Source organism: Anopheles coustani, chromosome X (assembly GCF_943734705.1).
Source record: "Anopheles coustani chromosome X, idAnoCousDA_361_x.2, whole genome shotgun sequence".
Classification (NCBI taxonomy): Eukaryota; Metazoa; Arthropoda; class Insecta; order Diptera; family Culicidae; genus Anopheles; species Anopheles coustani.
The window spans coordinates 2,636,637-2,664,201 of record NC_071290.1 but is presented as its reverse complement, the minus strand read 5'-3'; the positions used below and the strand labels follow the sequence as shown (position 1 = coordinate 2,664,201).

Genomic DNA, 27,565 nt, shown 5'->3' with positions numbered 1-27,565 from the left:
TTATCATAGTGTTAGAAGATCTTTATAAAACAGCATGGTTCCCGTTTTGATGTCGTAAAACCGATTCTTTTCTTTAAAGAAATTTTAAAACGAACAGCGCAAGAGAAAACCAATCGTTGTATTCGATGAATAATAAGCCAATACTTCTCGAACTGAGATGAAACGGTATAAAAAAGTTGGAAAAACAAATTTTCAAGTATCATTTAACACTATAATAAAACTACCAGTTCCCATTTCATTTAATTTTTTTTCTATTATACTACCTAAGAAAAAATCAATAACATTATTCACAAAACATACCAACTTGTTAGAAACGATTCTGCAGAATAGCATTCCAAGGTGCGGTTTGCAAGAACCGGATAGGAAATGCCATCATACTTGACCGAATTGTTATTTTATGCGGCTAGAAATGAAGTATTGTGCAAGTATAGATTGAATTCCTTAAGGTAAAGAATGTGAAAAGTGGGTCTTAAACTATCAACAGCATCTTGGGAATGGATGATTCGAAGAAGAACGAACTGCTAGTGAAAAGTGTATGCCACAGTGGGAGTTGGAGAAACATGGTATGGATTTTTCTGACTCTCAGCTTTTCCTTATATGATATGTTGCTATTACTCAAATGTGCCCTTGCTGCTTTTCGGCTAATCCGAATTGCTTTCGAATTCATGGAAAATCTGGTCCAGATGGGGGAAAAAAACATGTACACAGTACATGAAAGGCTGGTAAACATGAATCAGGAAAGGAATGAGATTTCATCTCCTGAAACCGCGTGGTTATCATCGCCCCGGGGGGGTTTCTTGGCATCTTCTGCCGTATGAGCGTCACGCTGGGTTGTTTTTTTCCCAACGACGTAATGAGTTTCTTTTGACTCTCCACATGCGACGGCGTCTCAAGTAGAGTTGTTCCTGCTTGGACGACTCACATGACAGTGTGGTTTGAACGAAACGCCACTCTCGACTTGGTGTTCTGGCGAGGAGTTCATCCGAAGGCCGGAAATCCTTACGTCGACGCATGTGGGAACACTCTTTAAAGAACGAATTCGAGTATCCTCTCCCCGCTTCGCTTGGAGATAATTCAAACTGCCCCCAGGTAGAAGAGGCGACCGAAAATATATATCTCTTCCAGCGCGGGGTACGTATATATTAACTCCACCTTCGCTAAGAGCCGAAACCGCAGAAAACGCTCATAAAAGTATCTTTCTGCCAGGCAACCGACCCAACCAACCAGGGATTTGCAAGAAAAAGGCATACGCCACATAAAAAAGTATGACGACTGCTTCTAAGCCCGAATTCCAAGCGGTGGTCTTTCATTTCCCGACGTCGGCACACAGGGAACGCCGAGGAGGGGGAAATTTTTCGTGGATAAATGGATTACGGTTTTTTCGTCGGTCGCTCCGGAGGTTTGGCCGGAGGGATCGCTTTCAAGACTCCCTGCAGCCGCACAGCTAATCAGAAGCGTACTGATTAGCAGCGATAAGGAATGAACCATGGCGAAGGGAAGAAAAAAACAACACAGACACATCCGACAGCCATGTTGTCTTTTTTTTTTGGTTCTCGACTCCAAACAGACGAAGGAGCGCGCTGGAGTTAGAAAGTCCGCAACCTGGCGTTAGTCCCTTTTGCACCGCTGAGTTTCCCATTAACTTTTTCCAACACACACACCCAATCCAGTGACCCGAAACTAACTCGCACGGAGACCATTAATTACACCCGCGAGATTGCTGAGTGTTGCGGTTCCGATAACCCCGGAACGTTTCGGGATTTCGGGGCCAAAACGCAACATTCGGCGCGGGTCGTCTAAATGTTCGCGCCTTCGGTGGAAGGATTATGGTTTTTGGGTGGTAGGTAGGTAGCACGGTGGAGTTGGAGCATCAACACGATAAACATGGTTTCATGGTGGCATGAAACAAACTGATAAGGGAGACTGAGGTAGGTTAGTGAGACGCTAAAACGCTGTTGCGAAAAAAGGGTTAAAATAGTGGAAAAATTGGGATAGGTCAGGTAAAAAGGCAAGCTTCTGTATGGTTAGCAACCATCTATCGCAAGAGAAGATTTACCCGAGGGTTGGAAGAGAAATGTAACAACCAACACGGTTTTCTTCACAATCGCAAATGAAGCACAAAACAGAAAAAACAAACAATCGAAAGAATAGGAAATGTTTGCCAGATTACAAACGAATAAATAAACGAAAAAAACCATTTAAATAAACACGCCACAACGGAATATGGAAGCTGGAAGGGACGAAAAATATACTTGACGGCACTGTTTGCTAAACATAAAAACTTGGGATGCAGAAAATAAACAAACGAAAGATGTAGAATCGTTTACAATCAATGTTTAAAAACGAATTTAATATTAAGCAGCTGCTTGGGGCCTCTAGAACGCTTAATCCGGCTTTGATATTAAGTTAAAAAATAAATAACGAACTAGAAAAAAGAAATAGAGAACACTAAAAGATAAAATATAAGAAAAGAAACCAGCATCGAATGGTTTGATTCGAAAAGAAGACTCGAACGAACAAACCTATAAAGACGGTAAATCTGAATAAACTAGAAGCAATTCCACCATTGAAAACAATATGTTGAAGCTACGTATCATTAATTACTGTACAGCTAGCATTCAGATGGAACATGACAATCTTTCAATGCACTTTCTTAGAAGTAGCTGCTTCGATTTCTGATGAGATGTTCCTGATATGAGAGCCATGCATTGTGAATATGAAAACACCTGAGGCAGTGTATTAATAAACTACGTTACACTTCAATAAATCGCTTTAGTAATTCATTTCAATTACTATTTATAGAGACATTGTTTTAATCGATAGGAAAAATGGATGGCGTTGGGGTGTACACTAGCCAATCGATTGTTTAGTTGTTGTGCAATGAAGCTATATGCCCGCCGGGCATGGTTTCATTAATGCCAATCAAGCCATACAAAGGTTCAATCAACATTCCAACGTCAGTTAGCCTCTCGATCAAACGTGCAACGTGAAAGTGCAATGTGCATGCACCGGACAATTATCCGATTCCTCGGATCGCCGTAACAAATCAGGTGCTTCTCGACAGCACGAAGCAAACCCGGTCTCAATTGCAGTTACAGCAGTTCAGCAGCAAAACAAAGAAACGAAAGAGGTACTAGCATGGTGCGGAATAAGTATAAGAGCTCAACGAGGGCAAAGCGCATTCGACATCGTCGAAGAAAGCATCGCATTCGATGCTTATTGCCCGGCATCGTCTTGGAAGGTGCTCAAACGCCCACGCCACCTTCGAACGAGCGTCTTGGAGAACGGTACCTTAGGCAGGGTGCACCATCGTCTTTATTATACGTGTCCATTCTGCCTTCTCGCTGCTGTTACGGTGCTAATGAGTGCTGCGAATCTGATATCTTCAGCGCCGACAGATGTTGGCAGTTAGGTGTAGTGATGTTGTTAGCGAAGCGGTATCCTTTCCCTTCATACGCCCACCTGTATCATCGCCATTGTTCGACTCTTATTTAGTGGTGGGCGAGCGAACGGGGGCGGGGATTCTTTCTTCCAACTTTTCTTTTCTGGGAGGGTGAGAGGTAACAAAACGAGGATTACATTTATCAACAGTTTATAAAGCTTGAAACCTGCGGCAAACGAGCGCAAATTATTCAAACAAGCACGACGGATGCAAACAAACTCCGAACGGTAATTATTTGCAGTCCATCTGAAACAAATTACTTCGCTGGAAGCAAACTGTTGCGAATGCAGCTTGTTTTTGATATGTGTTATTTATATTCGCTCTGTTAAAGCGAATATAGTTTAAAGCTTCATAACGATAGAGTGAAACATTGTAACAAATTCGCACAAAGACAAACAAAACTGTAAAAGAAATAACGATAGTTTATGCAACACAAAGTAGTAGATAAAATTCGCATGTTTTTCAAACTGATTGAATAAAGGATAGATATTCAAAACCTACCCAAAACAGTTGGCTAATTATTTCTATGTTGTTCGAAATGTTTCAGTAACAGAAGAGAATCTACCTATGAAATTTTGTAATGTTTTATACGTTTTTTTATATTTCTTTTTTTCAATTCACTTTTCTATTTCTAATGGTTTGAGGAACCCACAGTTCTTTTATCTTGTTCTCTTCACTGTGCTCATGTGGTGTTACACTGTGCTGTAAACTAGTTTTGTATTGGTAGTCTCTCATGCGTTTGTACTTCTAGCTAAGCTTACTCGGTTTTTATTATAACTTTTACAACAAACGGTTTTTTATCTACATTTTTGAGTAAATTTGAATATTTATATATTGAATTTGAAATATAAAACGATTTTTCACATCCTTTTTTTAACTTTTTATTTCATTCTCCTATGGAAGGTGTCAGTGCTTGAACAACAATCACACATCCTTCCCGATGCAAATCACCGGGGATTCATAACCACACACACACACACACACACACACACACATACGCGAACCTTAAGAGACACCTTCGTAGAGCTATTTACATCCAAATCCAAACAAATCCTGCCTGGAGGGATACGAGTTCTTTTTTTACCTTTTTTACCTATTCGAAAGTGGGAAATGGAGAGAAAAATGCCAACGCAGAACAACCCGCAGCTGAGCTCGAAATCAAATATTTGGAAACAAATCAAAAATGGAAATTGAATCCAACCGAAACAGGACAACCCTCGGCCCGACAAGGCTTAATGGGGGGAAAAATAGGAAAAGGAAAACAAAAACAACAACAACAAAACCGATGGGACAAACCGATGGGACTGGCAGAGTGGATGATGATGTTGTCTTTTTGGACATCCTTTTTTTTTTTGGGTCCACCCCGAAAAGGATCCCACGGACTTCGAAAAACCGGCGAGGTTCCTTTGTTTGTATCGTTGCGATAAACGCACCTGGCGGGTGGAAAACCCACGGAAAAAGTGGGCACAGATTGCTGCTCCGTGAGCGTGACAGTGTTCGGAAAAGATTAGCGATAGGAAGATAAACGTACCGGTCACGGTTCGAAGATACAAATATTTCAATATACAGATTATTCCTTCCATCGGAGCAACAGCAGGAGGGAACAAAGGATTGGCGCCTTTGATTGATCCGATTGCTTCACCGGTTCGGGGCTCAAAAGCATGATATCGGCATGCGGTTGCCCTTGGAAGGTATCGGTACGGGTTCCCAGGAATGCTACACCGGGCTTTCCACGTCTCACAACTCCATCTACGTCTTTGAATGTTCGGTCGAAGCGCGGGCTTCAACTAGAATTCCTGCGAAACACATTAGTCCGCAGAGGTAAGCCGTTGATTGACAGCGCATGACATTTGCTCGCTTAACATTACAGCTGCATGTGTACCTGTCACACTGTGGTAAGTGTTTTAACATATTAACATCTCTCATTGGATTATTTACAACATAACGGACGCAGTGTTGTGTGAGTAAACCGATCAAGAGTTGATTCCTTAACGATTCCTTCTTTATGATGTGCTCAGATTTTCACGATTTGTCAAAATGACGCTAATTCCAAGAGTTCACACGAATATTTTTCAGACAATTTTGTATTATTTAGCAATTTCCATTAGCGAGACAATTGTCAACAATTTGCCTCAATTATTTACTGTTGCTTGGAGATGTATGATTTAAAAAAGTTCCTTCGAACGACAACTTAATGTCACGGGAAAGAATATTCAAGAAGAAGAAAATAAACATGCAAAACATCCAAATAGTGCTTGCTCATATTTCCAATCGTTAAATAATTTAATTTTATTTCGTAATTTTATCCGATTCCACAAACTTTAAAAGCGTACAAGATGAAATGAAAAGAACTAAGTACTCGATTCAAAATGAAATTCAAAAAGGATTTAAAACAATACATACTAGTTTAAAATAGACTTGAAAGGTTTGTTTAAAAAATCGGAACTGTAAGCTTTGCATCTCATCTCGCCATTTTTATGATTTGGTGTTAGTTTTTAAGTGTTTCTTGTGCTTGAAATCTCCTTATTGCCTGTTCAGTTCTGTTTCCATTTCGAAGGAACAGATTTAACTCTCAATAATCGCCAACCTAACCTTGCCAAGCAAGTGGCGAGGGGTTCGTCGGAACTAATCGGACTCCTGCTCGCTTTTAACGAGCAGTAAATTGCTCCGAGTCGGCTCGAGCGCCCTCCCTGCGTGGGGGACCATTTATCAATAGTTGCTTAGCCAACTCAAGGGTTAATCAGTGGCGTTCACCCCTAAACTAATTACGGTAGCAGTGCTCCTCCCGCCCTCGCCCTCGTCAGACAGTCGAACGCGCAACCGGACCCAGTCCCAGTTCCGCTAATTGGAGCTCGCTCGCGCTCGGCGAAATGATGGATGAACGATCCGGGAGCGACCCATCAGGTTGTAGGACGGTTTGGTGGAGGGGTGGGGAGGGGGGGGGGGGTGGAGGGGGGTTTGGAAAAAGAGAAGATAAAATTGGCAAGCACGTTGCAAAGCGTGCGAGAGCGTGAAGCGTTTCCGAACCCACCTCCACACACTCGCCCGGGAAGTATACAATTGAATTGTGCCCAACTTCGGCGTCGGCCATCTTCCGAAGCGCTCGGTGAAAGAAACCATCCAGCCTCCCGACTCCTCCCCCCGATGCTGTGACGGGCACTTTTTTTTGTATTTTCTTTCCATCCACCATCCGACGCCGGTCGTTGTTTACTTATGAGAATCGTCTCCGGAACACGCAGAAGTGAACAATGACCTGAGAGTGAGAGGTGGTGGAGGCACACCCGCAGGGCGTTAGCGTTGAGATCGGGCGGGTGATTCATAATGAATATTTTACATCCCACAAGATCCATCCCCCCCTCGTCGCTCACACCACCGGAGTGCAGCCAACTTCCGGTCTCTTACTTCGCAGGAGGACGATTTCAATTTCGGCGCCATTCCTTGCCATCGCTCGTCGCAAGCGGAATGAGGCTCGGCTGGCTCATTGGTCATTTTTAATGGATGCTCATGGAGGCTGCCCACCTCCCCCCCCCCATGCTATCTTGTCATTCGATTGTTGCGCCAGGCCGTGGTTGTCCCCATTCCGATTGTTCTTTTTCTTCCCCATTCCGATTGTACCTGCAAGGGTGAGTCTCGGGGGCAATGGGAGGCAGGGAGGAGACACCTACCTGAGAATCATTAGCGGGCAGACGCACAGCACCTGCGACGATGCCATCGCCCCCAGATGGCGCTGCGTTCGCTTTTCGCGGTTCACGTCCGCCTCGGCGTCGTACAGGTCGTAGGTGCGGGAGCTGCCGCCGAGCGTGGCGGAGGCGGCGGCGGACGTTGTTGAGGCGGGGTTGGTGGAGCCACCGATGGAACTGGCCCCGCCACCCGCCTGACATCCGGTGGACAGCCGTCTGCAATACAAAGGGAACAAAAAACAAGATGAAAAATGTGTAGGAATAAGTAATAAAATACCGAAAGCAGTAATTCTCAAACAGTACGCTTGTCAACGCCCATCGTTAGCCGGTATTGTGAAAAGAACCAATGAACCAATGACAAGCTTATGTAAGCATTAGTTTTATCCACCTGTTTTTTTTTTAACTTAAACTCATTAACCAAACGCTTGAAGTAGGTTTATGGGACTGTGAATATCTTCTTGCTTTATTTTAAGTATAAAAGTACTCGCATATCAGTCCCATCCTGTAGCATACTCTGTTTACCGTGCACGTCGAAACATTGATATTCGGGTTTTCATTCCATACAGATGTTTCCAATTTAACAAGGTCTACTTCGTTAAAAAAGGCCAGAATTACAACAATTTGTTGTTTATTTTGATTACTTTATATTACAAAATTGTTGAAGTTTCAATAACTATGACTTATCTTTAATTTGCAGCAAAGACATCATATATAGGACTGTTATGCGGGTACTTTCAATATGGAACGCAGTCAATTTGGTATTTTTTCATATTTGTATGCAGTAAATGGCCACTTTGAGATATTTTTTTCGGAAAATATATTGCAAATGAACGAGTGACCGGGACCGGGCTTTGGGAATCGCTGGAAGCTAGACGAAAACGCGACCGGGGACATTTCGCTGTCACTAATCGGGAGCTAATGGTGGGGCAATGGGGGAGATTTGGTGCGCCCGGTCTGACACTCCCAAGCATAAAGCATCGCTGGATGCTCGTACGCTCGGTACATTTGTCATAATTTGTGCGAGAATGGAACGGTGGTTGATAATTTCTTCCCAAGAAACACCAGTGGGATCCGAATTTCGGAAGAACGGGACATGGAATGTCTTTTCCTTCACTCCTATTTGATCTTTGCCTTTTTTGCTATATTGTTTTCCTCGCCTCTTCCAGTCTTCGCACACACTGGGCTACTTGCTGGCTGTGTCACACGTGCGTATCACCATTGTTTACGACCACGAGGCCACCAGCCCTCCCAGTGGTCACCCGAAGGCACTCTCCCTCACGCCGGAGGCACGTGGCAACTGCTCAAACTCCTCGAGGGAGCCTCAAGGTCCTTCGTGTGCTTGCGGTTGCTAGCAATAAACTTCAAAATTGCTTGCCAAACCGAAGCTCACTGTCACTTCGTGGAAGTCAGCTCTTGGTGGAGTGTCAACCAGAGGCGTTCTCGGTACAGCTCCAGACAAAGATTTATATTTGCCAGTGAACATTGCACAAGACAGAACGATGCAATAGAATGAGCAAAAGAAATAATTAATTCTATAAAACATAAATAAAATCAACAGCAAGATGCTCATAGCCGTTTTCTGGATAAAAAGCTTTTATATGTTCCGGAAATGAGATGACAAGTGGGCAAAAGTCTAGCTAACAAATGTTTTGTTCTTACTTTCCACCTTCTTTCGTTCCTTACTTTCCACCTTTGTTTTGTTCTTGCATTTTTACTTTTTTCTTTGTTTTGTTCTTACTTTACACCTTTTTTCGTTTGTACGAAAAGAGATGGAACAATACCAATGATTGTAAAAAAGTTTTGATTAAACATGAAATTGAAAGTTTCACGATGGAGCCGCCTAGTACTTGATATAAATGTTTATTTAATTTCATTGACTTATAGCCATAGATGGTTCAATAGTTCCTCAAAATGATGGAAGTAAAAATGAAAGATGTTTTACTAAATTTCATTGTAATAAGCGAGGAACAAAATCACAGTTTTATTCGAAGAAAAATAAAAGAGATCCGCACAGCTTGGAGTACTGATTTACCCATCACAAACGGGGATAGATAGAGTCGGTAAAAGAGGTGCGAAAGGTCGAAAACAAAATGTCCAATCATTGTTTATGGTGTCCCAAATTCCTGCTCCGTTGCTTCCCGGCTCGCCTTTACGAGGAGCTGCATTTTTTCCACGCCGATAAGCATCTGTAACAGCTCCGGCGATGCAACCGGCGAGCCAATTCCGTTGAAATCTGCTTCGTAACCATCCGATGCCAGAGCTAGTCGTGGTGGGATAGAAGCAAAAAGCCAAACTCTACGCTGAGCTTGTTCGGTTCCTAGCGCGTCGCTATGCCGCGGAAAGATCTGCCGGTAGTAACGCAAGATGCCGGCTAGAACCTCACCTGGCTGTCAGCGCTGATAACCTCCGGGAGGTAATCTTGCAAAATGTAAGCGGTTTATTTTTTCGACAACGGTGGGCTTTTAGCCACCGTTACCAAAAGAGAGACAACATAAACTGGTTGGCGGCGGAATAAAATAGTTTCCCATCGACAGCTGGCCATCTAGATGGCAAACACCCGATTAACGGCAGATGGCGCCGGCGTCCGGTGGCCGGGTGCGCGCGGCGGAAGGGGATGGGAATGCCATCTGGTCGAAGAAGATTGCCTCCGGCAGTTCCAGCAGGGATGAATTCCCTTTTCTTGGCGTAGTAGATCTGCAACTGTTATTAAACGATAACGTCGACCCGTAAAGAGGAATAATAAAAGATTGAGGCTGCCAGTGGCAACCGGCTGAGGGCGTGGGACGGTCCGGTTCTTCCTCGTTCCGGAAAAAAAACATCTCCAGCGGGCGGGATCCTTTTCGGTTTGATTGATTGACCGGGTGTGTCGGTTACGTACGTAGGTTAAAGTTCGATGGTCCAGGAAAAAGCAAACTATCTAGGCAATCGGTGCAAACCGCACACAACCGGGTAATTCCCAAGTCCCAAGTAGCAGTTACTCAAGTAAAAAAGCGACGTTGGACTTTTCGTTCCATTTGCCAACTATCGTAATTTGTCGACATTATGAATCAAGAAGATGTAGCCCAGGTGATTTGGGGGTTTTCCCTCCATATATGTGAGCTGCAGAATAAACTATCCGGTTCGGTATGAAGCGAACCAGCAAAGCAACGTTGTAAGCAACCGAAGAACAGTTTGTAGACAAAGTTAGAACGCCACAAAGCTATAACCCTTAACTGTTGACAACGTTCTAAAAACAATTCACAATTGTATTTTCATGTTCATGATATAAGATTCGAATTCTAACCAATGAAAAATAGCTTTGATGTGGATAAAACTGGGTTGAAGAGTTCGATAAGACTTTCAAAATTTTACTCAAATGTTCTTCTCGAAATACAAATGGAATATGTGGATAGAGTTTAATAAAACATCTCAAATGTCATGAATTATTCGTTCAACAATCTTATAAGCATTCTATGAGGTGAAATTACTCTATAAATAACCAATAACGAAACGATTATATTCGCCAAAAAAATGCCATAACTGTTTTCAGTCTTTACATAAATGGAAAATGGAGTGAAACTATTTTTTTGCTACCGATTTTATCTCAACGGTTTAATCACAATTTTTACTTCAAATACAGAGAAAAGAAATCCTTTGAGTTTGACTTTCTTTATAATTTCATATCTGCTTTTGGTTTGGCTGCAAATTAGATAATTTTGTACTTTGCAGTTTACATCTAAACACATAAGTTTACATCAAATTGTGCATTTGTTTTTCTCTTTTTACTTTTTCGTAGCTTCATAGCTACCTTATAAGTTTGTCTTTAAATAAGGCAAAATTGCATGTGACACATCTTTTTTCATATTCATATAACACAGTAGGTGTGTTTATTTTTTGGAATAACTTTTAATTCCATTGCGTAGATCACTTCGTTCGGGTGATCTGTTTTCTTCAAATGATATTGCGCACTCAAGGGTGAAAACACCAACATTTGAGGCGGACAGTGCCTTGTCCAATGTTTTACGATACTTTCCCGGCGCAACTGCAAGCACTGGCACTTTCCCACATCCGATTCCGGCATCGTTTCGATTTAACCGCGCGCGCGAGACTGCACTAAAAAACACGCATAAAAGTGGCAAGCGTCCTGCGTTCGGTCGCCGCCAAGGAATCACCGAGCACTTAAAGTTTTCACTGTCAACACACAAGGCGCTCAAGGACAGCATTCGAGCGGATGAGCTGGCGGGATGGGTGTGTGTGTGCGTGGCCCTTCCGGGAGTCGAGGATTAAGTCGATTTACCGAGAAAAGTACACTATGTTCTATTCTCGGTCTATCGTTGGTGTGTGTGTGTGTGTGTGTGTGTGGATGTGCTTGTGCGTCTGGTTTCTCTTCCGCCGGTAGTTTATTCGCGAACTTCTCGCTCCCCACCCTTCCCGCCATCGTTCATCACCGCGTGTCACGGGAACGGGAAAGCGATGACCCGGAAAACACTGTGTTTCACTGCCATCCGGCAAACGCTGCACTGGCACGATTCGGGATAAAGTTGGCCCCGCACCCACCCGCAACCCTTCGTCGTTCACCGTTTGCACGATTAAGTGTTAATAAAGTAGACAAACGAATGCAAAACATTTGCAACCCAACCAACTCAAAGACTGTGACTCCTCGGAAAAGTCACATTCGCCTGGGGGGCTCGGAAAAGTCACGAATGAGTGGGGGGGCAGGACAGTATGTTCATTTAATTTCGCAATGCTTATCCGCAAACCCCCGGGGAGCACCCCGCACAAAAGATTGTACCATAAATAACTGGAAAACACGTAAATTTGAACATTACTTTCGAGTGACAGCGGAAAAGTGAATAGTGCAGGGGTAGGTGGGGCATTGTTGCATTCTGAGAGTAAATTGAAATAGGGTTTTCTCAGCAGTTTCTATAACAACTTCAACAATAGAGAATATTGTAGACAAAACAATCGAATATAATTTTTACGCAGTTAAATGTTGAGAAATGTATTAAAATTTAATTTTCAAATATGTTATTCATGTTAAAAGAATAAACGTGGCTGTCGAAAGACATTTTCGAAAAGAGAAAATATACTTAATAAAACATTGTCTAACGGAGATCTTAAAAAATCAACTGAAAATAAAAGAAAAAGGGAAATCACAGTAGTTTTCCAAATCAGTGCTGACGGTAATCGTTGCACCAAATCCTGAAATTGGTTAATAACATAGGATAACTGGATAAATAAGATAAAATAAAATAATAAGTTAATAAGATGGAATAAAAGGAGAACTGAAATTAATTTTAGAATGTCTTAGGTATAAATCTTTTCGTTAAAACTTATTCAACAAATCAATGGGTTGTGGAACTGTATGACGGTGCAAAAGCCTGAAGCGGTTCAGTTTAACATATTGAACCATATTGCCCCACATTCCCTTAAGGGGCGTAATCGTTTGGAATTGGGAACTCCTTTGGATGCTTAGATGAAGCCATGATACTTCTGGGAAAATTTTAATGGATACAATCAGACATCGGGCTGCAAAATTCAACCATAGTTTTCCACCAGACATCCCCCCTCTCCCCCTCCCTTCTCCCGTCAAACAGGCTTATGTGTGAATAACCAAGGAAGCGGTTTTCTTGTGCTCGGAGCTTTAATCTCTGTTGTGGGGCATTTTTCTGTGGGACTCCATAACCACCTCCGGGGTATGATGCCGCATTTCCACCCGGTTTTCCGGCAGTGGAGGGTGGTTTCTTGCAAAGCGCTCGCCGTCTTGTTTTTGATATGATTAATCTTCCGGCGAAGGCTAGCTGCCGCAACAATTGGGTTTTTGTTTCGGAGCCGGCACACAAACGCGACCGTGAAAGCAAAGCGGGCGGGAAAACAATGCCACAAACACACGCCCCGTGTTGTGTAAGGAGAGTATAAGGAGTGGAAGAAAAATAACAATAACAGGGACCGTCCGGTTTTTCCTCCCAAGCCCGAAAGGGGGCCCAAACTTCGCTTTTGTCGCTCGGTATGAATGTTTTCCTGCAGCTTTCCTCGCCCGGACGCTGGCTGCGGGAAAGCGTTCAGCGCGTAGCATGTTTTCTGTGGCCATCGTGCTGGAAATATTACGGGGGAAAGGGTACGTTTCGTATTTCCGTGGCACTAGTTGGCATCCAAACGGGGCCTTCCAGTTCCGCCAAACCTGAAACAACGGGAGAACGGGGTGGTGAACGGACGAGTTTTCCCTCCCCCCGAATACCCACTGGTTGGCTACAACTTTCACGGGCCTAATTTAGGGCCGATTGTGTTTGCCGAAGTGAAGTCGACCCGGCTCCGCAAGAAACCACACTCACTCGCAAAAACGGAGGGCAAAACCCTTTTGGCAGAGGCTTTTCTTTCATTTTCTTTAAACGCCAGAGTTTGCCATTGGGGGATGATATTAAGGTTTAAGCGATGGGTTTCAGGTTCCGGGAACCATTGCGTTCCCCATTTGGCAGTCGCACGTTGTCTAGGGTTATCCAGGGAAAGACTCGGTACACCTCGCGTGACGAGGTTAGGTCCACTTAGACAATCATTTGTTTTTGCTCACTCAGGAAACGAAAAAGATAGGTTAGGAAGAACGGAAGTCTTATTTTTAAACGAAACAATACAGACAAAGTTATGAAGTAAGGGTAGTCAGTATCTGTAGAACATTTAAGCACTACGAGAGCAATATTTCATCTACTGTCAATCGTTTATTTACTTTTAAACACTTTGCTTTAACGATTAGTAACGAATTTAAATGTTTTTGCAATTCTTTTGTGGCAATATGCTGCAAAATAATTTAATTTGATTATAGTCCATAGTTTAAAAAATTATAAAACAAATGATGTTATTATGTTTGCAAGATTATAAATTGTTAAACAATTTGTTTTTAGCAGCTTTATTGTTGCCATTTTTTACTTTTAATACTTGATAGTATTTTGTTCCGTTCCATTTTGTTCATTTTGAAACTTACAAAAGTGGTATGTTCATTTTGAATAGTTAATTGTATGTGAAGCTGTTGTTTGACATCCCATTGTCAAAAAAACACGCAAAATTTAAGTGATCAAACAATTATAAAAAAAAAAACAAATAGATGGTAATGCTTAAACGTTACACACGGAGGGTAAATATATACACATCGGTTCGGGTTGCTGAGAAATGTGAGATTTTTTTTTCCGATCCGTGCGTGTTAGCCTTGCTAGCTGATTGTTTGCCCTTTTGTTCACTTGTTTGACATTTCACGTAACCCCGCACAAAGCCGTCATGGCGCCTCGTTCACTTCTCGCAATCGGTCCTCGTTGAGGAACGGATGAGACCGAACCCGCTTAACCGCGCTGCTAGAGCTGTCGAAACTAGCTGTCGAAAGTAATCCCAAGACCGAAGGGCGAAAAGGGTCCCGAGCTGAGAATGCGGTCTAATGAGGCAGAGGCGGGTTTTGGGGCAGACGGAAGGCCGTAACGCCGTACCGGAAGAACCACGGTTCTCGGCGGTCGATGTTCAATGTCCCTTGCGAGGACCATCTCGCTGGTTCCATACACGCTTTTCATCCAGCATTTCGGAGCGTCTCCCCTTGTGTATCTTTCCAACGCGGATGCCAATGTGCTGGCCTCTTCAGTGGTAACAAATAATGCAAAGTGAACACGCCGTGACCGTTGAACACATTGTGCTGAAACGGGGCTCGAACGAATGACCTTTTGACCGGTTGCGGCAAAACGTTCTCGGGTTCTCGGTCGGCAGGGATTTCTTGTCCGAAGGCCGAAAAGTCGCGCACAGCGAAGCAGTGCTCGTGGTTGTAACACGGATTTCCATTCTCGTCGAAGCCCAGCCTTTGTACGCCTTTTAGAGGAAAAGCGTGGAAATGTTTCTGCCCTACGAAAGTGGTTTATACTTTTCGAGGCAAAAGCGTGAAAAATACTTGCCCGCACGGAATGAAACGAACGGGTAACGGAAACGGGACGGAACGGAAACCGACGGAACCGAAAACCAGGGCAATGGGCCATAAAAGAACCACGCCAGACCGACATATGATAGTAACTCATTGTTTCGGTGATAATTTTTCCACCCTTCGACCACCTACGGAGGGTGTGGTGCGATGTTAACGATCACGAATCGATTTTTGGAACCACCCCTACCCCAAAACCCTCCGGGGCCGCGTTCTAACCTTATCGCCGTCATAAAGCCACTATCTCGAAGATGACTGTTTGACACCCGTTTCACTCGGTTGCATCGGGCGAGACGGGGGGATTGGGTTGGGAAGGCGATGATAAGGGAAACCGGACGTCGAAGCAGGATGGCCGAGCGAGCACAATCGTTGCCGCCGGGTTGTTTTCAGTTGAACGGATTTTAATTTAATTTGTATTTCATAATGGCCGCCAGCTTAGGAACAAGTCTTTATCGCACGTTTATCCACCGGTGACAGTTTAAGAGTTTCAACAAGCAAGCCAAACTCATTCATTATACGGTTAGAAGAATTGTAGATTACAAAACTAGTTTAATACCTCAGCGTTAAGGGCAGGGCTCCAACCTGTTGATAGTGTACCGGGCTGTACCTTGTTTTGCAACAGTTGTTTAACGAATCAGAGTAATTCTGATACTATTGCAATTGCAAAGTAGTATTTTTCCTTCGTTATTATTTCAGATGGAAGACTGGGCGCCTCCATCGATAAGGGGAGTAACTTACTAGGCGCCTCCATCGCTAAGAGGAGTAACCTACCAGGTGCCTCCATCGTTAAGCGGAGTAACTTACCAGGCGCCTCCATCGAGAAGCAATCCTGCTTCGCTGTATGGCAATAACATCAATCTCGTCATTTCTTATAATTTTAAACAAATCTTGGGGACTTGTTTAGTAATAATAATTATCTACAATATTAATTTAGAAGCACTAGTACATTATAGAAATATTGGAAAACAGAAACGTCCAACTTATTTCGACAAAAACGGTAATCTTTTAATGTTTAATATATTTAAAGTAATGTAATGTACTTGAAATGTACTGAAAGCTGAACAACCAAACTAATAGTTTTATACGCTTAGAAAGTATTTGAGGATTGTCAAAAAACGACTAAACGAGATATAAAAAAACATCTTGAGTATTAGAATAGAATTTGTATTCGTGAAACGGTTGAGGAAAGTATAACGAGGAATTAAGTGTAAACTGATTAAATTTTCCAAGGCAATGATAAAGAAAATACATTTCATTTTCTCTTTTGGGCAACCAAACATTTGGCCAGTGTTCAGCACGTTTTGCAACGTTGAAATTTGTGTTGCGAAATCTAATGGTGCCCTAATCGAACAAGAGAGTGAATAGCACACGCAAAACGTGTGCGTGTGTGTGTGTGTTGGAGCAAAGGCGGCTCGAGTGCGCGGTCGTCGATAATCGATAAATTATTCCAAACGACCAAAGACGCCTTGTGACAAACGACACTCCCGGGAGCTCATTCATCCGGTTCCGGCGGGAGGAGTAGATAAGCAGGGCAGTGGCGGTCAGAGGGGGTGGTCAAGTGTGTGCGTGAGTGGGGGCTGGGAGTAGGGGAGAGGGGGGCCCTTTCGGGGTACTTACATTTGTCGGCTGCGTGCCTCCGCCCGTGCTTCGAACATCATTATCGAGAGGGGCCCGTCCGGTGGGCGCAGCTCGCGCGACGTGCGGATGTAGAGATAGCCCAACAGGGACATCGGGGCGCAGTACCTGTGGGAAAAGCGTGCCCGAAAATAAGGCACAACGGAGGAAATGGGAAAAAAGAGAGAAAGAGAGAGAAAATAGAGTGAGAAAAGCAAACAAAACAGCAGGTATTAGCGAGAAAGCGCTGGAAACCGGTCCGTAAAGGCAGCGTAGGTGTGCGAAGGTGCCGAAGGTCACGCAGTGGTGGTGAAGCACTCGGTAAACCACAATTTCCGCCCGAACAAAATGCAACGTGCCTGCATCCGTAGCAAACGGGGCGGAAAATAAAAAAAAAAACCAAACGATGATTACGCACGCTATCGGTTGCACAAGCAAAACAAAAAAACAACCAACGAACGAAACGAACGGTGTAAAAACCATACCGGCGATACGCGGACCATCGGAGAGGTGGGAGTTGACTGCTGTTTGAACTTTGCTCATTAAAATTAAAATCGAAGTGCTTGAAAGGTTTCGCTGCCGCAAACATCGGCGCCCTTTTTTCCCGATGGGAGAACGCACGGAGAACGTGTTGAAACGGGGCAAAATCAGCCATATTCCGTACTCCACTGGCATCGTTAAAGCACTCGCTCGGCAACCAACCGGAACTCCCGGTAGGGGAAACTGCTCCATGAATATGTAGAACGAATTGTGTTTAATTGGGTGTTTTCTAAGTTTTATCTAATCACTTTCTCTTAAACGGATAAATACTGTCTTAATTTAAGCAAGCACCTGCTTGTTTTTAGTTTTATCACATTCTATGATACTCCTTTATTATTTCACTTTGATTTGCTATGTTTCAAACATTTAAAACCATTTCCTTTGTGTTTAATAAAATTAGTTTGAAGTTGGAAAATTTTACCTTGAAATTCCCATCTAAATTATAAATGTTCCCTGTAGTAGAACATTAAAAGAGTTTCTCAAACACGTTTCACATTCTAGATTGTCTTTCAAATTAATGCTACCATATTAATGTTGTTAATATTGTTTTCTCATACCTTTGTCGAGAGAGATATGGATATGTTGCCTTACTTTCATTGTTTGATTTAATTATTTGTGCAATTAAGTATGGTATATTGATATTTTTTTTCATTTATACATTTTCTTATCAAAACGTGCGAAATAAAAAGAATGTCCTTGTTTGAGTGTTAAGAACACTTTGTTGAGTTCATTTTGTAGCGCTTCGGGAGACGAAAAACTGTGCTTTTTAACAAAATATTCGTGTTTCTAGAGGTCCATACAAGACCACTCTCCCATACGCTCTAGTTTTCCCAGCAGCGGCACCGACTCTAGACCTCCGAACGTGCTGAATGTTTCACTTTTCAAGCTCCAATCGTGGAGATGAACTAAAAAGCGCACATTATGCTGCGTCGAACGCAGCACGTGTCGGGCGCACTCAGGACAAACACGGGGTGATGAAAGAAACACACGGAGGATGGCGTTTTTTGAAAAGCGCTCCAAGGACAATACTTCAAACAGCTTTCAGGATCGCTCACTCGAGAGTGGTTACCGCGAGCAGCCAGCTTAATGTCTGAGCTTTTGCATTCCGTTGTCGCTCATTAGGTTTAAACAGTTCAGTGAAATTAAACATCGAGTAAGGAGTATGAAAGTATTGTCAGTATCGCGTTACATGACGATACAAGTAAATCCCGAAATCCAACCCAATCAACCTAGATTAATTTCCTCAGCTATGGAGAAGGAGCAAATGAATTGTTAATCCTGGAGTATGGCACGTTAGTTGAAGGCGAGTAATTCCCTCGTTTCAACATCCTTTGATGCTCAACGGTGCTATAAAGATAGTTTTACATTTTCTTGTCGAAACCAAGTATAAGATTATCGAATTACCGCGTGCATAAAACCACCCTTTTTGAGCCACAACTATTAATCAGTCCACTCCATTAGTCATCCACATATTATATACGGGAATAAGTTAGAAGTTAGTTAGTTGGTTTAGTAAGTACATTTAAAATTTTCAACTTTGTACAGCACTAACAAAGCAGAATAAATTAATCTTTCATTGTTCACAAAAGGTAGTAACAGGGAAAAATAAAAGCTAGTTTTCAATTCAAAACAGAGTAAATAAATTCAAAATCAAGTAAATTATAACTTTACTCCAATGATAGCGACGCGGAGCATTACAAAGCAAAAGCAAACACTCTGCAAGTAGCAACGTTTACATCATTTCTTTTAAATCGACATAATTTTAACAATATGAATTAACATCTTGTATGGATGAACTTTAAAAACAAGTATTGAATCAAAATCCTGCTTTCAAACAAATAGAGGTAATAAATACTAAAGGTTGCTCCATAAAGATGATCTTATACGCACAAAACGACGGTATCCAAAACGAATTTGCTAAAGTTTTTGAAGAGATGTTTTAGTGTTTTACTTTATCTTGAATGAAAAATAGCCCTGTTAATTTGATATAAATGTTTTACAACCCATATATTATATTAAACGAGAATAATAAAGTTTTCATAATTTATCCTGCATTTCACTTTGAGCTTAACTTTGGTGGTCTATTGCTAAAAGCATTTGATTTGGCTCAAAATTTCTGTGAGAATTCTGCGACTTATAAACAAAAACAACTTTTCTTGAATGAAAAAATCAAACTTGTTTCATTGGCAACCAATTCTGGTGTTTTTCCTCATAAATATCAAATACTCAACTGTGAATTAGGCTTCGCATGTTCATGTAGCACACACACACACACACATAGATAGACATGCAGACGATTATCCGATTATTCCTTAGTTTGAAAACACTTTCTGCTGGAAATTTCCCGAAAGCACCTTCTATCGTGGAATGGTTGCTCGGGGCAAGTGTTTTCCCGTCCCCCCTCCACCCCCACACCCCCGTATCCCACGGCAACCACACGAGACCAGACCACACGGTAATAAAATGTATCAAATTGCACCAGTTCCAGTTCGGGAGGCGAAGACAGCGCTCTCCGATGCTTGAGAGTGCCATCGCAAAACGGTCCGAAGTTAAGACGCCGGCATTGAAAACCGTCTAACGTTGAGTTTTTCGGGGCGGTAAAAAGTGTCGTTCCGAGCGAAACTGGTCGAAACCCGGTTGGACGACGGATGCCGGTTGCTAATTAAATCTCGTGTCCCTTTCTCCGGGCCACTTTAAGGGCTAGCACGTTGTACGTGCTCGTAGTGAGATTCGTAGTGAGATTCGAGCTCGACCTTTGGCAAAGCGTTACAGGACATTACACAATTCTTCGCCACCGTATCAGCCGGTTTCCAGGAGAACGCCTTGGACGAGGAGGGACGAGTTACGAGGCAGCATAAGGAAAAGGGTGGTTTGCTTCCTTGCCAACTGCGTCTCGGCTGTTTGGAGATCTCGTTCCGCCATCGCAGGTATATATTCAGTCTTTATTCCTCGCTTTTCGAACTGCACTCTACGTTTGCTGCTTTCGCTTAATCTCGTTCTTACATTTTTTCTAACTCAGCAAACAATTAGCACGGGCAGCGTTTCAATTAGTGTGAATTGCACCGGTGCCATCTCCGGAGTGTAGAATGCAAGCTACAAACACCCCCACCAGCACTACGGAGAGGAGTTACTATCTGTTTTCTGCCTCTTTTCCCTATGTGCACCAGGCAAAACCATTTGCTTTACACTGATTCGTTGTACACGGACATTCGGGGAGGGCACGAAGCGCCCTTAAGCTCAAACGACTAGCAGACACACCCACACATACAGACATGACGGCTGCGTGCTTAGTTTGAAGTGGTTTTCAACTCTAGATGGCCCACTCCGGAGGACACAGACGAAGAACTAAATGCAAGCCGTGTTCCACGAACGAGCTGGTTTCCGTGGAAGCCACGCGCGGTGGACATGAAGGAGGGGGGGTGCTGAGAGGCAGGGATGAGGAATGATGAAGATGGAATGTAAAAATTTGGCCCAAATTAGAATGTGCCATCCCAACAACGAGCTTACACACGCGAGCGACTGATTGCTCTCCCGAGCGCAAAACGGCGCGTCGCTTGACGGTGGAGTGGACCAGCAAAACACACAACCTCGCCCGCACAGTGGGCACTTGAGCGGAGCGAAATGCGTACAAAGTCTACTTTTGTTCACGCCATGGAATCGAATTTAAATTTCAACCGGTTCACTTTTTTAAAGTTCACCCCCGGTTGTTAAAGGGGGTTTTAAACGATTACCACTTTCACTTGACAGCATCTGTCAAACACTCATTTCACTAATGTGAAACAAAACTTCACCTGCCTAAACACGAAATAAATAAGCAATTTTAGTGACGCAACTAAGATTTCACTCAACGTAGCCAGGCTAGAAATTTATTTTACAACAAAGAAATTTATTTGACAACTTGCTCCACTGACAGCTTTAGAAGAAGTCAACAGTATAAAGCCATTTAAAATGATCGATGAAAGCAATAAACAGCGTATTATAGATCATTTACAGTACAGTTGTGAGTAGTGTAAGCGTGAGATGAGTTTGGAAAATTTCAGTCAACTGAAAATCTTTTTGACGTTTAGTGAAAAGTCTGCATTTTGTGCTTGTTTCATGTGTATTTATTCTTAGGTGGTTGAAACGTACTTGAAGCGTCAAAAAATCAGTTTGGCTACCTTTGCACAGCAAAAAGAACATCGACCAATGCTGGAGAGGTGATGTTCTTCTTCTAAAAAGCTGACCGTGGTTGTGATACCAATTAAATGTTAAATATTAAATGTTAAAGAGACTTTAGAATGGAAACGAACATAAAAACTGTAGAAAAGAAGGTCAACAATATTAAATAAGGCTTTGCAAGTTTGGTCAGACAACTCCATAACATGGGAAATCATTGACGTCTCGCCCTATTTGCAATTATTAGCAGAACAATGATTTGCTTGCAAAAAGGGAGTCGGGAATTACATCTTTGGCTAGTCCTGCAACCTTTGATACTCGTACGAGTAAAATACGATCTTTATTACAGATTCAACAGGTACATTACCTCAATGAATTGTCATTTTTAACAAATAGTTTACAAAAATAATCTTTAGTTATCAAATAGAACTTAATTTATCCAAATATGTGATGCCCAAAGTACCACTGTGCGCTCGGGGAGAAGAATTCGAGTGATGTACATTTGCATAGTGGAGATCGGTGTGTCCCGCCACTCAGCTAGTACATGTACACTCACCAAAAACCACCGCAACATTCCATACCTGCAGGTGCAGACAGCACCTCTCGTGCGATCATCGATTAAAGGGTCGTGCGAACACAACAGTGACTCCCTAAACAACGAGCCACAATGCCACGAGCGCCCGCAGTTGTGTGGAGTGTTGTGGTGTTTTTTGGTTGTTATCAACGAATTTCCAAAACCCCTCGTATGTCAGAGTACCATATTGTGTGTCCCGCGTTGGACCTTTGTAGATGGTAGATTAAATTAATACCCTCGTGGCCAGCGGGAGGTTCCGACTGGAGCGACTGAAACGACGTTCCGAACTCGTGGGCCGAAGCTGCCGGACGGGGTTTGTTGATTTATGGACACTTGACAACACACAGACACACACACCGGGCACTCCGGAGGCTCGGATAGGGCCGATTACGCAGCGGGGAGTGCAGTCGACCGAGCTGACAGCCGACCGTGTCGATGGGTGGGAGTCAAATCAGATGCAATTAGCATTCGCCAGCAATGAACCATTTCGAGTCCTGCTTTCGGACTCGCCACCGCCCGGGAAATCATCGAGAATAGGTAAGGGGGTGCGGGACAATCAGAAGTTCGGCGGTCTTCTGACTCTACGAACGGTCGCTTTCCTGCCAGCCGTGGAGGTTCTGTACGAGTGCCACCGTACCTGTAAGTGTGCTTCACCATAAATCCAATATGGTACCCTCTGCGGTTGATGTAGCCCTCGCCTCTACCACCGTCTCTGGTGGAGTCCATTGTAGATAGCCGCGCGTTCCTTCGAGTGAGCCTGTCCGCACATCGACGAGAAGTAAACCCCAAAATCTACCACCAGAGACTTCTCAGCATGGTGGCATTCTTCATCCCCAACCTGCTGCAGAATGGCCAGGACCAACAGGTTTCCCGGGATTGGATGTCATCCATTAAGTGTCTTCCGGCTGACACCGACATTGAGAGCGCGACGACAGTTGGCCGTTCTTACTCGTGCACCAAAGATGGTTGTGCAACATGGACATTACAGCGGCTCGGTTGCACTTCAATCGAGCCAGCACCTCACTCCCGCCTCAGTTCTTGATGAGATTGAGGTCCTGCCCCCCCCCCCCCCCCCCCATCGGAAGGCAGCGACCTTGCGATTCACCAAACGAATAAAATGGCGATAAATAAATCATGCAAATTACCCGTGCAGTTGGCGTCCCCTGGCGTTCAGAAGCAGACAACCCGAGTGGAGTGCGGCGATTGGTGGACATATGTCCCACCCGGGAGAGATTTATCGTTTTCCAGTCAAGTGAATGTCGGCTCTTCGCCTGCCGTCGACACTCTTCGGTCAAGCACTGCTTGTAAGATCTCCCGATTGGATGCACTTTTCTTCGTTTGTTTGCCTACTCTCCGTACATCGATCGCTGGCACGGATGCGATAAGTACTCGGGTTTTTTTTGTTAGGTTAGGAAATCGATATCGCGATCCATCATACTTTCGGGCACTCGTCGTCCAACACGTATCGCATCGTGCGACAGGGAGGACGTCTCCTCCCAGCTTGATAAGCGCACGTGTACGACTTTGGGAGGGAACCATCGTATATAGATAAAAGTAAAATGCTTGTAAGGCATACAAAGTCTCTCCCCGGGAAGGAAGAGGATTATGGCTTTGGGTTTCTTGATTCTCCAACTTTTCTGCAGCAGCGAGAAAGCCAGATTCCTAACGACGTCTCGTAAAAATAGGTACGCCTGGTGGGGTTGCCCTCCTTTACTCCGGCGTATCCTCTGTTGGCATGAGGATCTAATTTATTGGGACGACGAGTTCCGTTTCGGAGCCATCCAGGTAGACAGTAACGAGTTACTGACACACATACATACACCACGGTGTGTGCTCTTTAAGCCACCGGGCACTCCTAACGAGTTGAGAGTTCATTGTCACAGGTAGGTGGCCGTAGTCCTATGATAGTATGCGTATGAGGAGCGGAGCGAGGACGAACTGATGCCGCCGTGTTTCTTTTGCAAAACCTGCAAGCCAGCTGTCGATAGCGTCGCTGGCTACACTTGGTCGAGTTTTTGTTCGCTCCGCCTTCGGTTCCCCGGATGACGACCATGTAAGCCCAGGGTTCCTTCACCACCGTCGGATGGCAATTGTTCCCACGGGACGCCCTTCGAACCTGCTCTCGACAGACGGATTGGTCGGTAATTCGTTCGTTGGCATATGGCAAGTGTGTATCGACTTCCTCGGCTGCGTGCCAGGGTGCTTCGCCACCAAGCGATTTGGAGTTTGAGGTTCACCTAGATCAGAGCCAGGTTCGTGCGAGAGGAGGTCAAGTTTACGGCTCGTCGTTGCAAGTGGCATAGATTAACGTTCCACCCACACAGACGCGCGTGCACCTTCCTTCTCCCCTATCCGACGTCCCGTCAGCGGCTCGATGGCAGAAGATAAGGCACAACCGAGCAATACCCTCTTTTTGCGTGTGCGTGAAAAAAGGACGCAAGCTGTACCACCACTCGGAAAACCCGACCCAACGATGGACGATGGGGGTGTGCATTGAATAATTGAACAGCATTAAGCCTCGTACCCGTAAGGACCCCCGGCCCAAGGCTATCTCCGCGTTTCCTTCACCTTGAGTTTTTGCGCAGGGCGTCTTCGCTTGGTGCTCGGCCTACGCGAACAACGTACGCGGACGGTCGTCCGCCAGCACATTGTTGTCGTGCGCGTGTGTTCGTTAAACGTTCGTCTTTAGCCGTGCATTTTATTTGCCGAGCCGTAAACACGGAGCCCAATTTTGCAGTTTCAATTGTGGAAATCTGCGATAAGGGCGAGCGTACCGTCATCATCCGCCATGGAGCTGGCGGCTGGCATTCCATCACATGGCTTTTTTTCCTGCCCGCTTCGTTTGCATGCTCGTTCTAGAGTCCTGATAGGGACTTTGGTTCGTTTTTTAACGATCTTCCAAACGATTTAACGAACTGAAATACTTCGACAAGGGAACCCTCTACTACTTGTGCGCTGAGTCTGCTCAATCTGAGCAATTGTTTCCAGGAAAAAGAAGGAAATCGATTCCCTTGTCTTTCTTTCGGGAGTTCTTTTAATGCCACATGAGAGTATACTTGGCAGAAGTAACTCTTACTAGGTATCATAAGGTGTCTTAATCTTAAAAGTTCCACACATGGTCTACCTCTAAAAAACCCAATCATATAGCAGCGGAGATACAACTTAAGAGATTCGTAATACTTTTATTTAATTCTATTTGCTAACTAAACAACACTAATTAACAAAAAGGTTGAGATAGTTGTAATACTCGTATAACGGGGGTAAACCATCCACTCCGGGCGATCTCCTTGCGGTCACTGTGTATATCACTCTATTTTGGATCTATCCTAGCCTTTGAATGTACCCAAAATGTTTCGTTTATACGTGGCTATCTATCCAAAGTAGATAGTACCAAGATAATCTATCCAATCTCTTCCAAATTATATATTTAAAAGCCTTGACTTGGAGATACTGACGAACTTTTGAGGCCTTCTACGGCCGGCTTTATTTATATCTAGAATCAGGGTGCGGTATCGGTGTTTTGGAATTTGTAAAATGAGTGTTTTCGACATCCAAACAAGGGACAGAATAAGTAATTCACCGGCATTGCATTTCTCCGGCCGAAAGTATTAGACACGCAAGACGCAAGATCCGATTAAGGTGACCGCATCTGTTCAAGTTCGCCGCCAGGACCTGGTCGGAGATTGATTAGAAGCGGAAGATTGCTGCTTCAGATACTCCCTGCCCAGCAAGTTTGTTGATGTGACGTTTCGTCTACCTGTCGCTGGAAGGCGGGTACACGACATATTGGGACAAGTTGGGTGATGTCGAGAAGAAGAACTACACACACGGGACGAGAGGGACGAGAAACCGGACCACGAGGGACAATGTGGGATGGTCAAAACGAGCTCACTAAAACCTGCAGGGCGAATGGTTGTCAACGACGGGTTTCAATTCGATTGCTTACACGCTGCTGCTCGCGCCATTGAGCGCTCCTTCTCTTGAGCCCCATCACTCCCTCAACCCCTTTCCCTACTCCACCACCTCTTCCGCACATTCCGGACCGGCTAGAACGGTTGAGTTGTCGTGTGATAAGAGCATGGAGTTGGTTCCCAGCCTTTAGCCCGCCTCCTTCCGAATGAAGGAGAACCGGCTTTTGGTAAAGTTCAAGAAAGGAGGCAAACGAAAAAGGACGCGTAAGAAGGGAAGCGTATCGCACACACACACACACACACACACACCTACATCGGACGAACGAGACGGATAGGTTGATTGTCCTCGAGGCAGTGGTGCGTAAAACATTCCTCTTCAGCACGCGTTCTGCGAAGAGTAATGCGAAGCGTGGGATCCACCCAGCGTGCTCTAACCATTACTCAATCGTGGCACTGTTGAGCGAATAATGGTTCGTCCTGTCAGGGCGAGTTCTTGGGCGAGCTTCCGCTGTCGAAACGCTACCTTTAAGCAGAGAGCTGCGTCGCACAACCGAGGCTGCGTGCGAAAGATGGCGACCGGTGATCAATTGTCGTCGCCATCGAACCGCGATCGAAGTGTGTGAGCTCTGTTCACACAAAAAACTCCGGTCGCCCAAAGCAATCGGTGTGAAAGCTTCTCCAGCAGAGGCTGGACTGGCTCATTTTTGTCCCCGTTCGAGGATCACCGATCCGGGGACTCGTAAGTCTGGCGCACGGTACATCACAATGCCAGCGAACCGTCAAATGTGCCCGTGTCACCTGTCAGCTGGGTTTTCCTTGCCCTCGCTCCGCCAGCCAGCCCGTCTGCAAGCGTGGCGTACTTACTAACCAGAAAAGTAACATGTCGACGTCTTCGGTGCGCTCCGGTGCTGGGGACTCGCTGGAGCGCAACGAACTAGTGGTGTGCGTACTGAATACGATTGAGTGAGTTAGTAGAATCTTATTGTTGAATCGATTGATTTGAATCCTCATGTAGAGTTTTTGACGTCACAGTGATTCGAATCCCTAGGAAGGATTAGGGATTTTATTCCCAAAAGTGAGTAGAAGAGCTACTAGTCACCAGAGAGATTCGATCCGTACTAGGAATCGAATCCCAATAGGGGATATCCCAATAGTTGATTTGATTCTAAATTAGGGATTGGAATTGCAAACAGAAGCTCGAATGCCATAAGCGTACTTTAATGTTTAAATAAACTATAGAGGAAGTGTGTTTGGGATTCCAGATCCTGTTTAGGATTAGTTCCCTTGTTTCGGATTTAAATCTCTGAGGCGACTAACAACTCTGTTGGTGTACTCCAAGGTTCCGATGTGAACGGAACTTCTTGATGCAGTTTGACGAACTATCGGTAGTTTCCGTTACCGTTGGGAGTTTCTCTTTTCACTTCGAAGTCCCGATACCCAATAATGGTTATGGCCTTATCCACGTAGATCAGCTATTGGAAGTTTAGGATGAATATCCAAACAAGCTAAACGAGTCGTTCCTGAGGGAGTACGCAGTATATTTTAAAGCCAATAATCAACACTCTGTATTCACCTCTATACGCTGTAGCTGCTCTAAAGATTACCAAATTCGTAACGCTTCTAAAATCGGGCTCCAACGTATCTACAGAGACTAGAGTTCCCAGGAAGGGAATGCTGTTGGAGCAATGTACACAACTTCATCATGGCTTATGATGTGAGCAATGC

At 44.2% G+C, this 27,565-nt stretch overlaps 1 protein-coding gene across 1 annotated transcript in view; it reads right to left on the bottom strand.

Annotated features, from left to right (window-relative positions):
* LOC131269129 (G-protein coupled receptor moody) overlaps positions 1–27,565 on the bottom strand; it is a 52,721-nt gene that overhangs the window by 12,218 nt on the left and 12,938 nt on the right. The window contains exons 4-5 of the mRNA XM_058271453.1: positions 16,664–16,789; positions 7,108–7,338 (exon numbers count right to left, since the gene is read on the bottom strand). Of these exons, the coding sequence (XP_058127436.1) occupies positions 7,108–7,338; positions 16,664–16,789 (357 nt within the window). The remainder of the gene's footprint in view (positions 1–7,107; positions 7,339–16,663; positions 16,790–27,565) is intronic.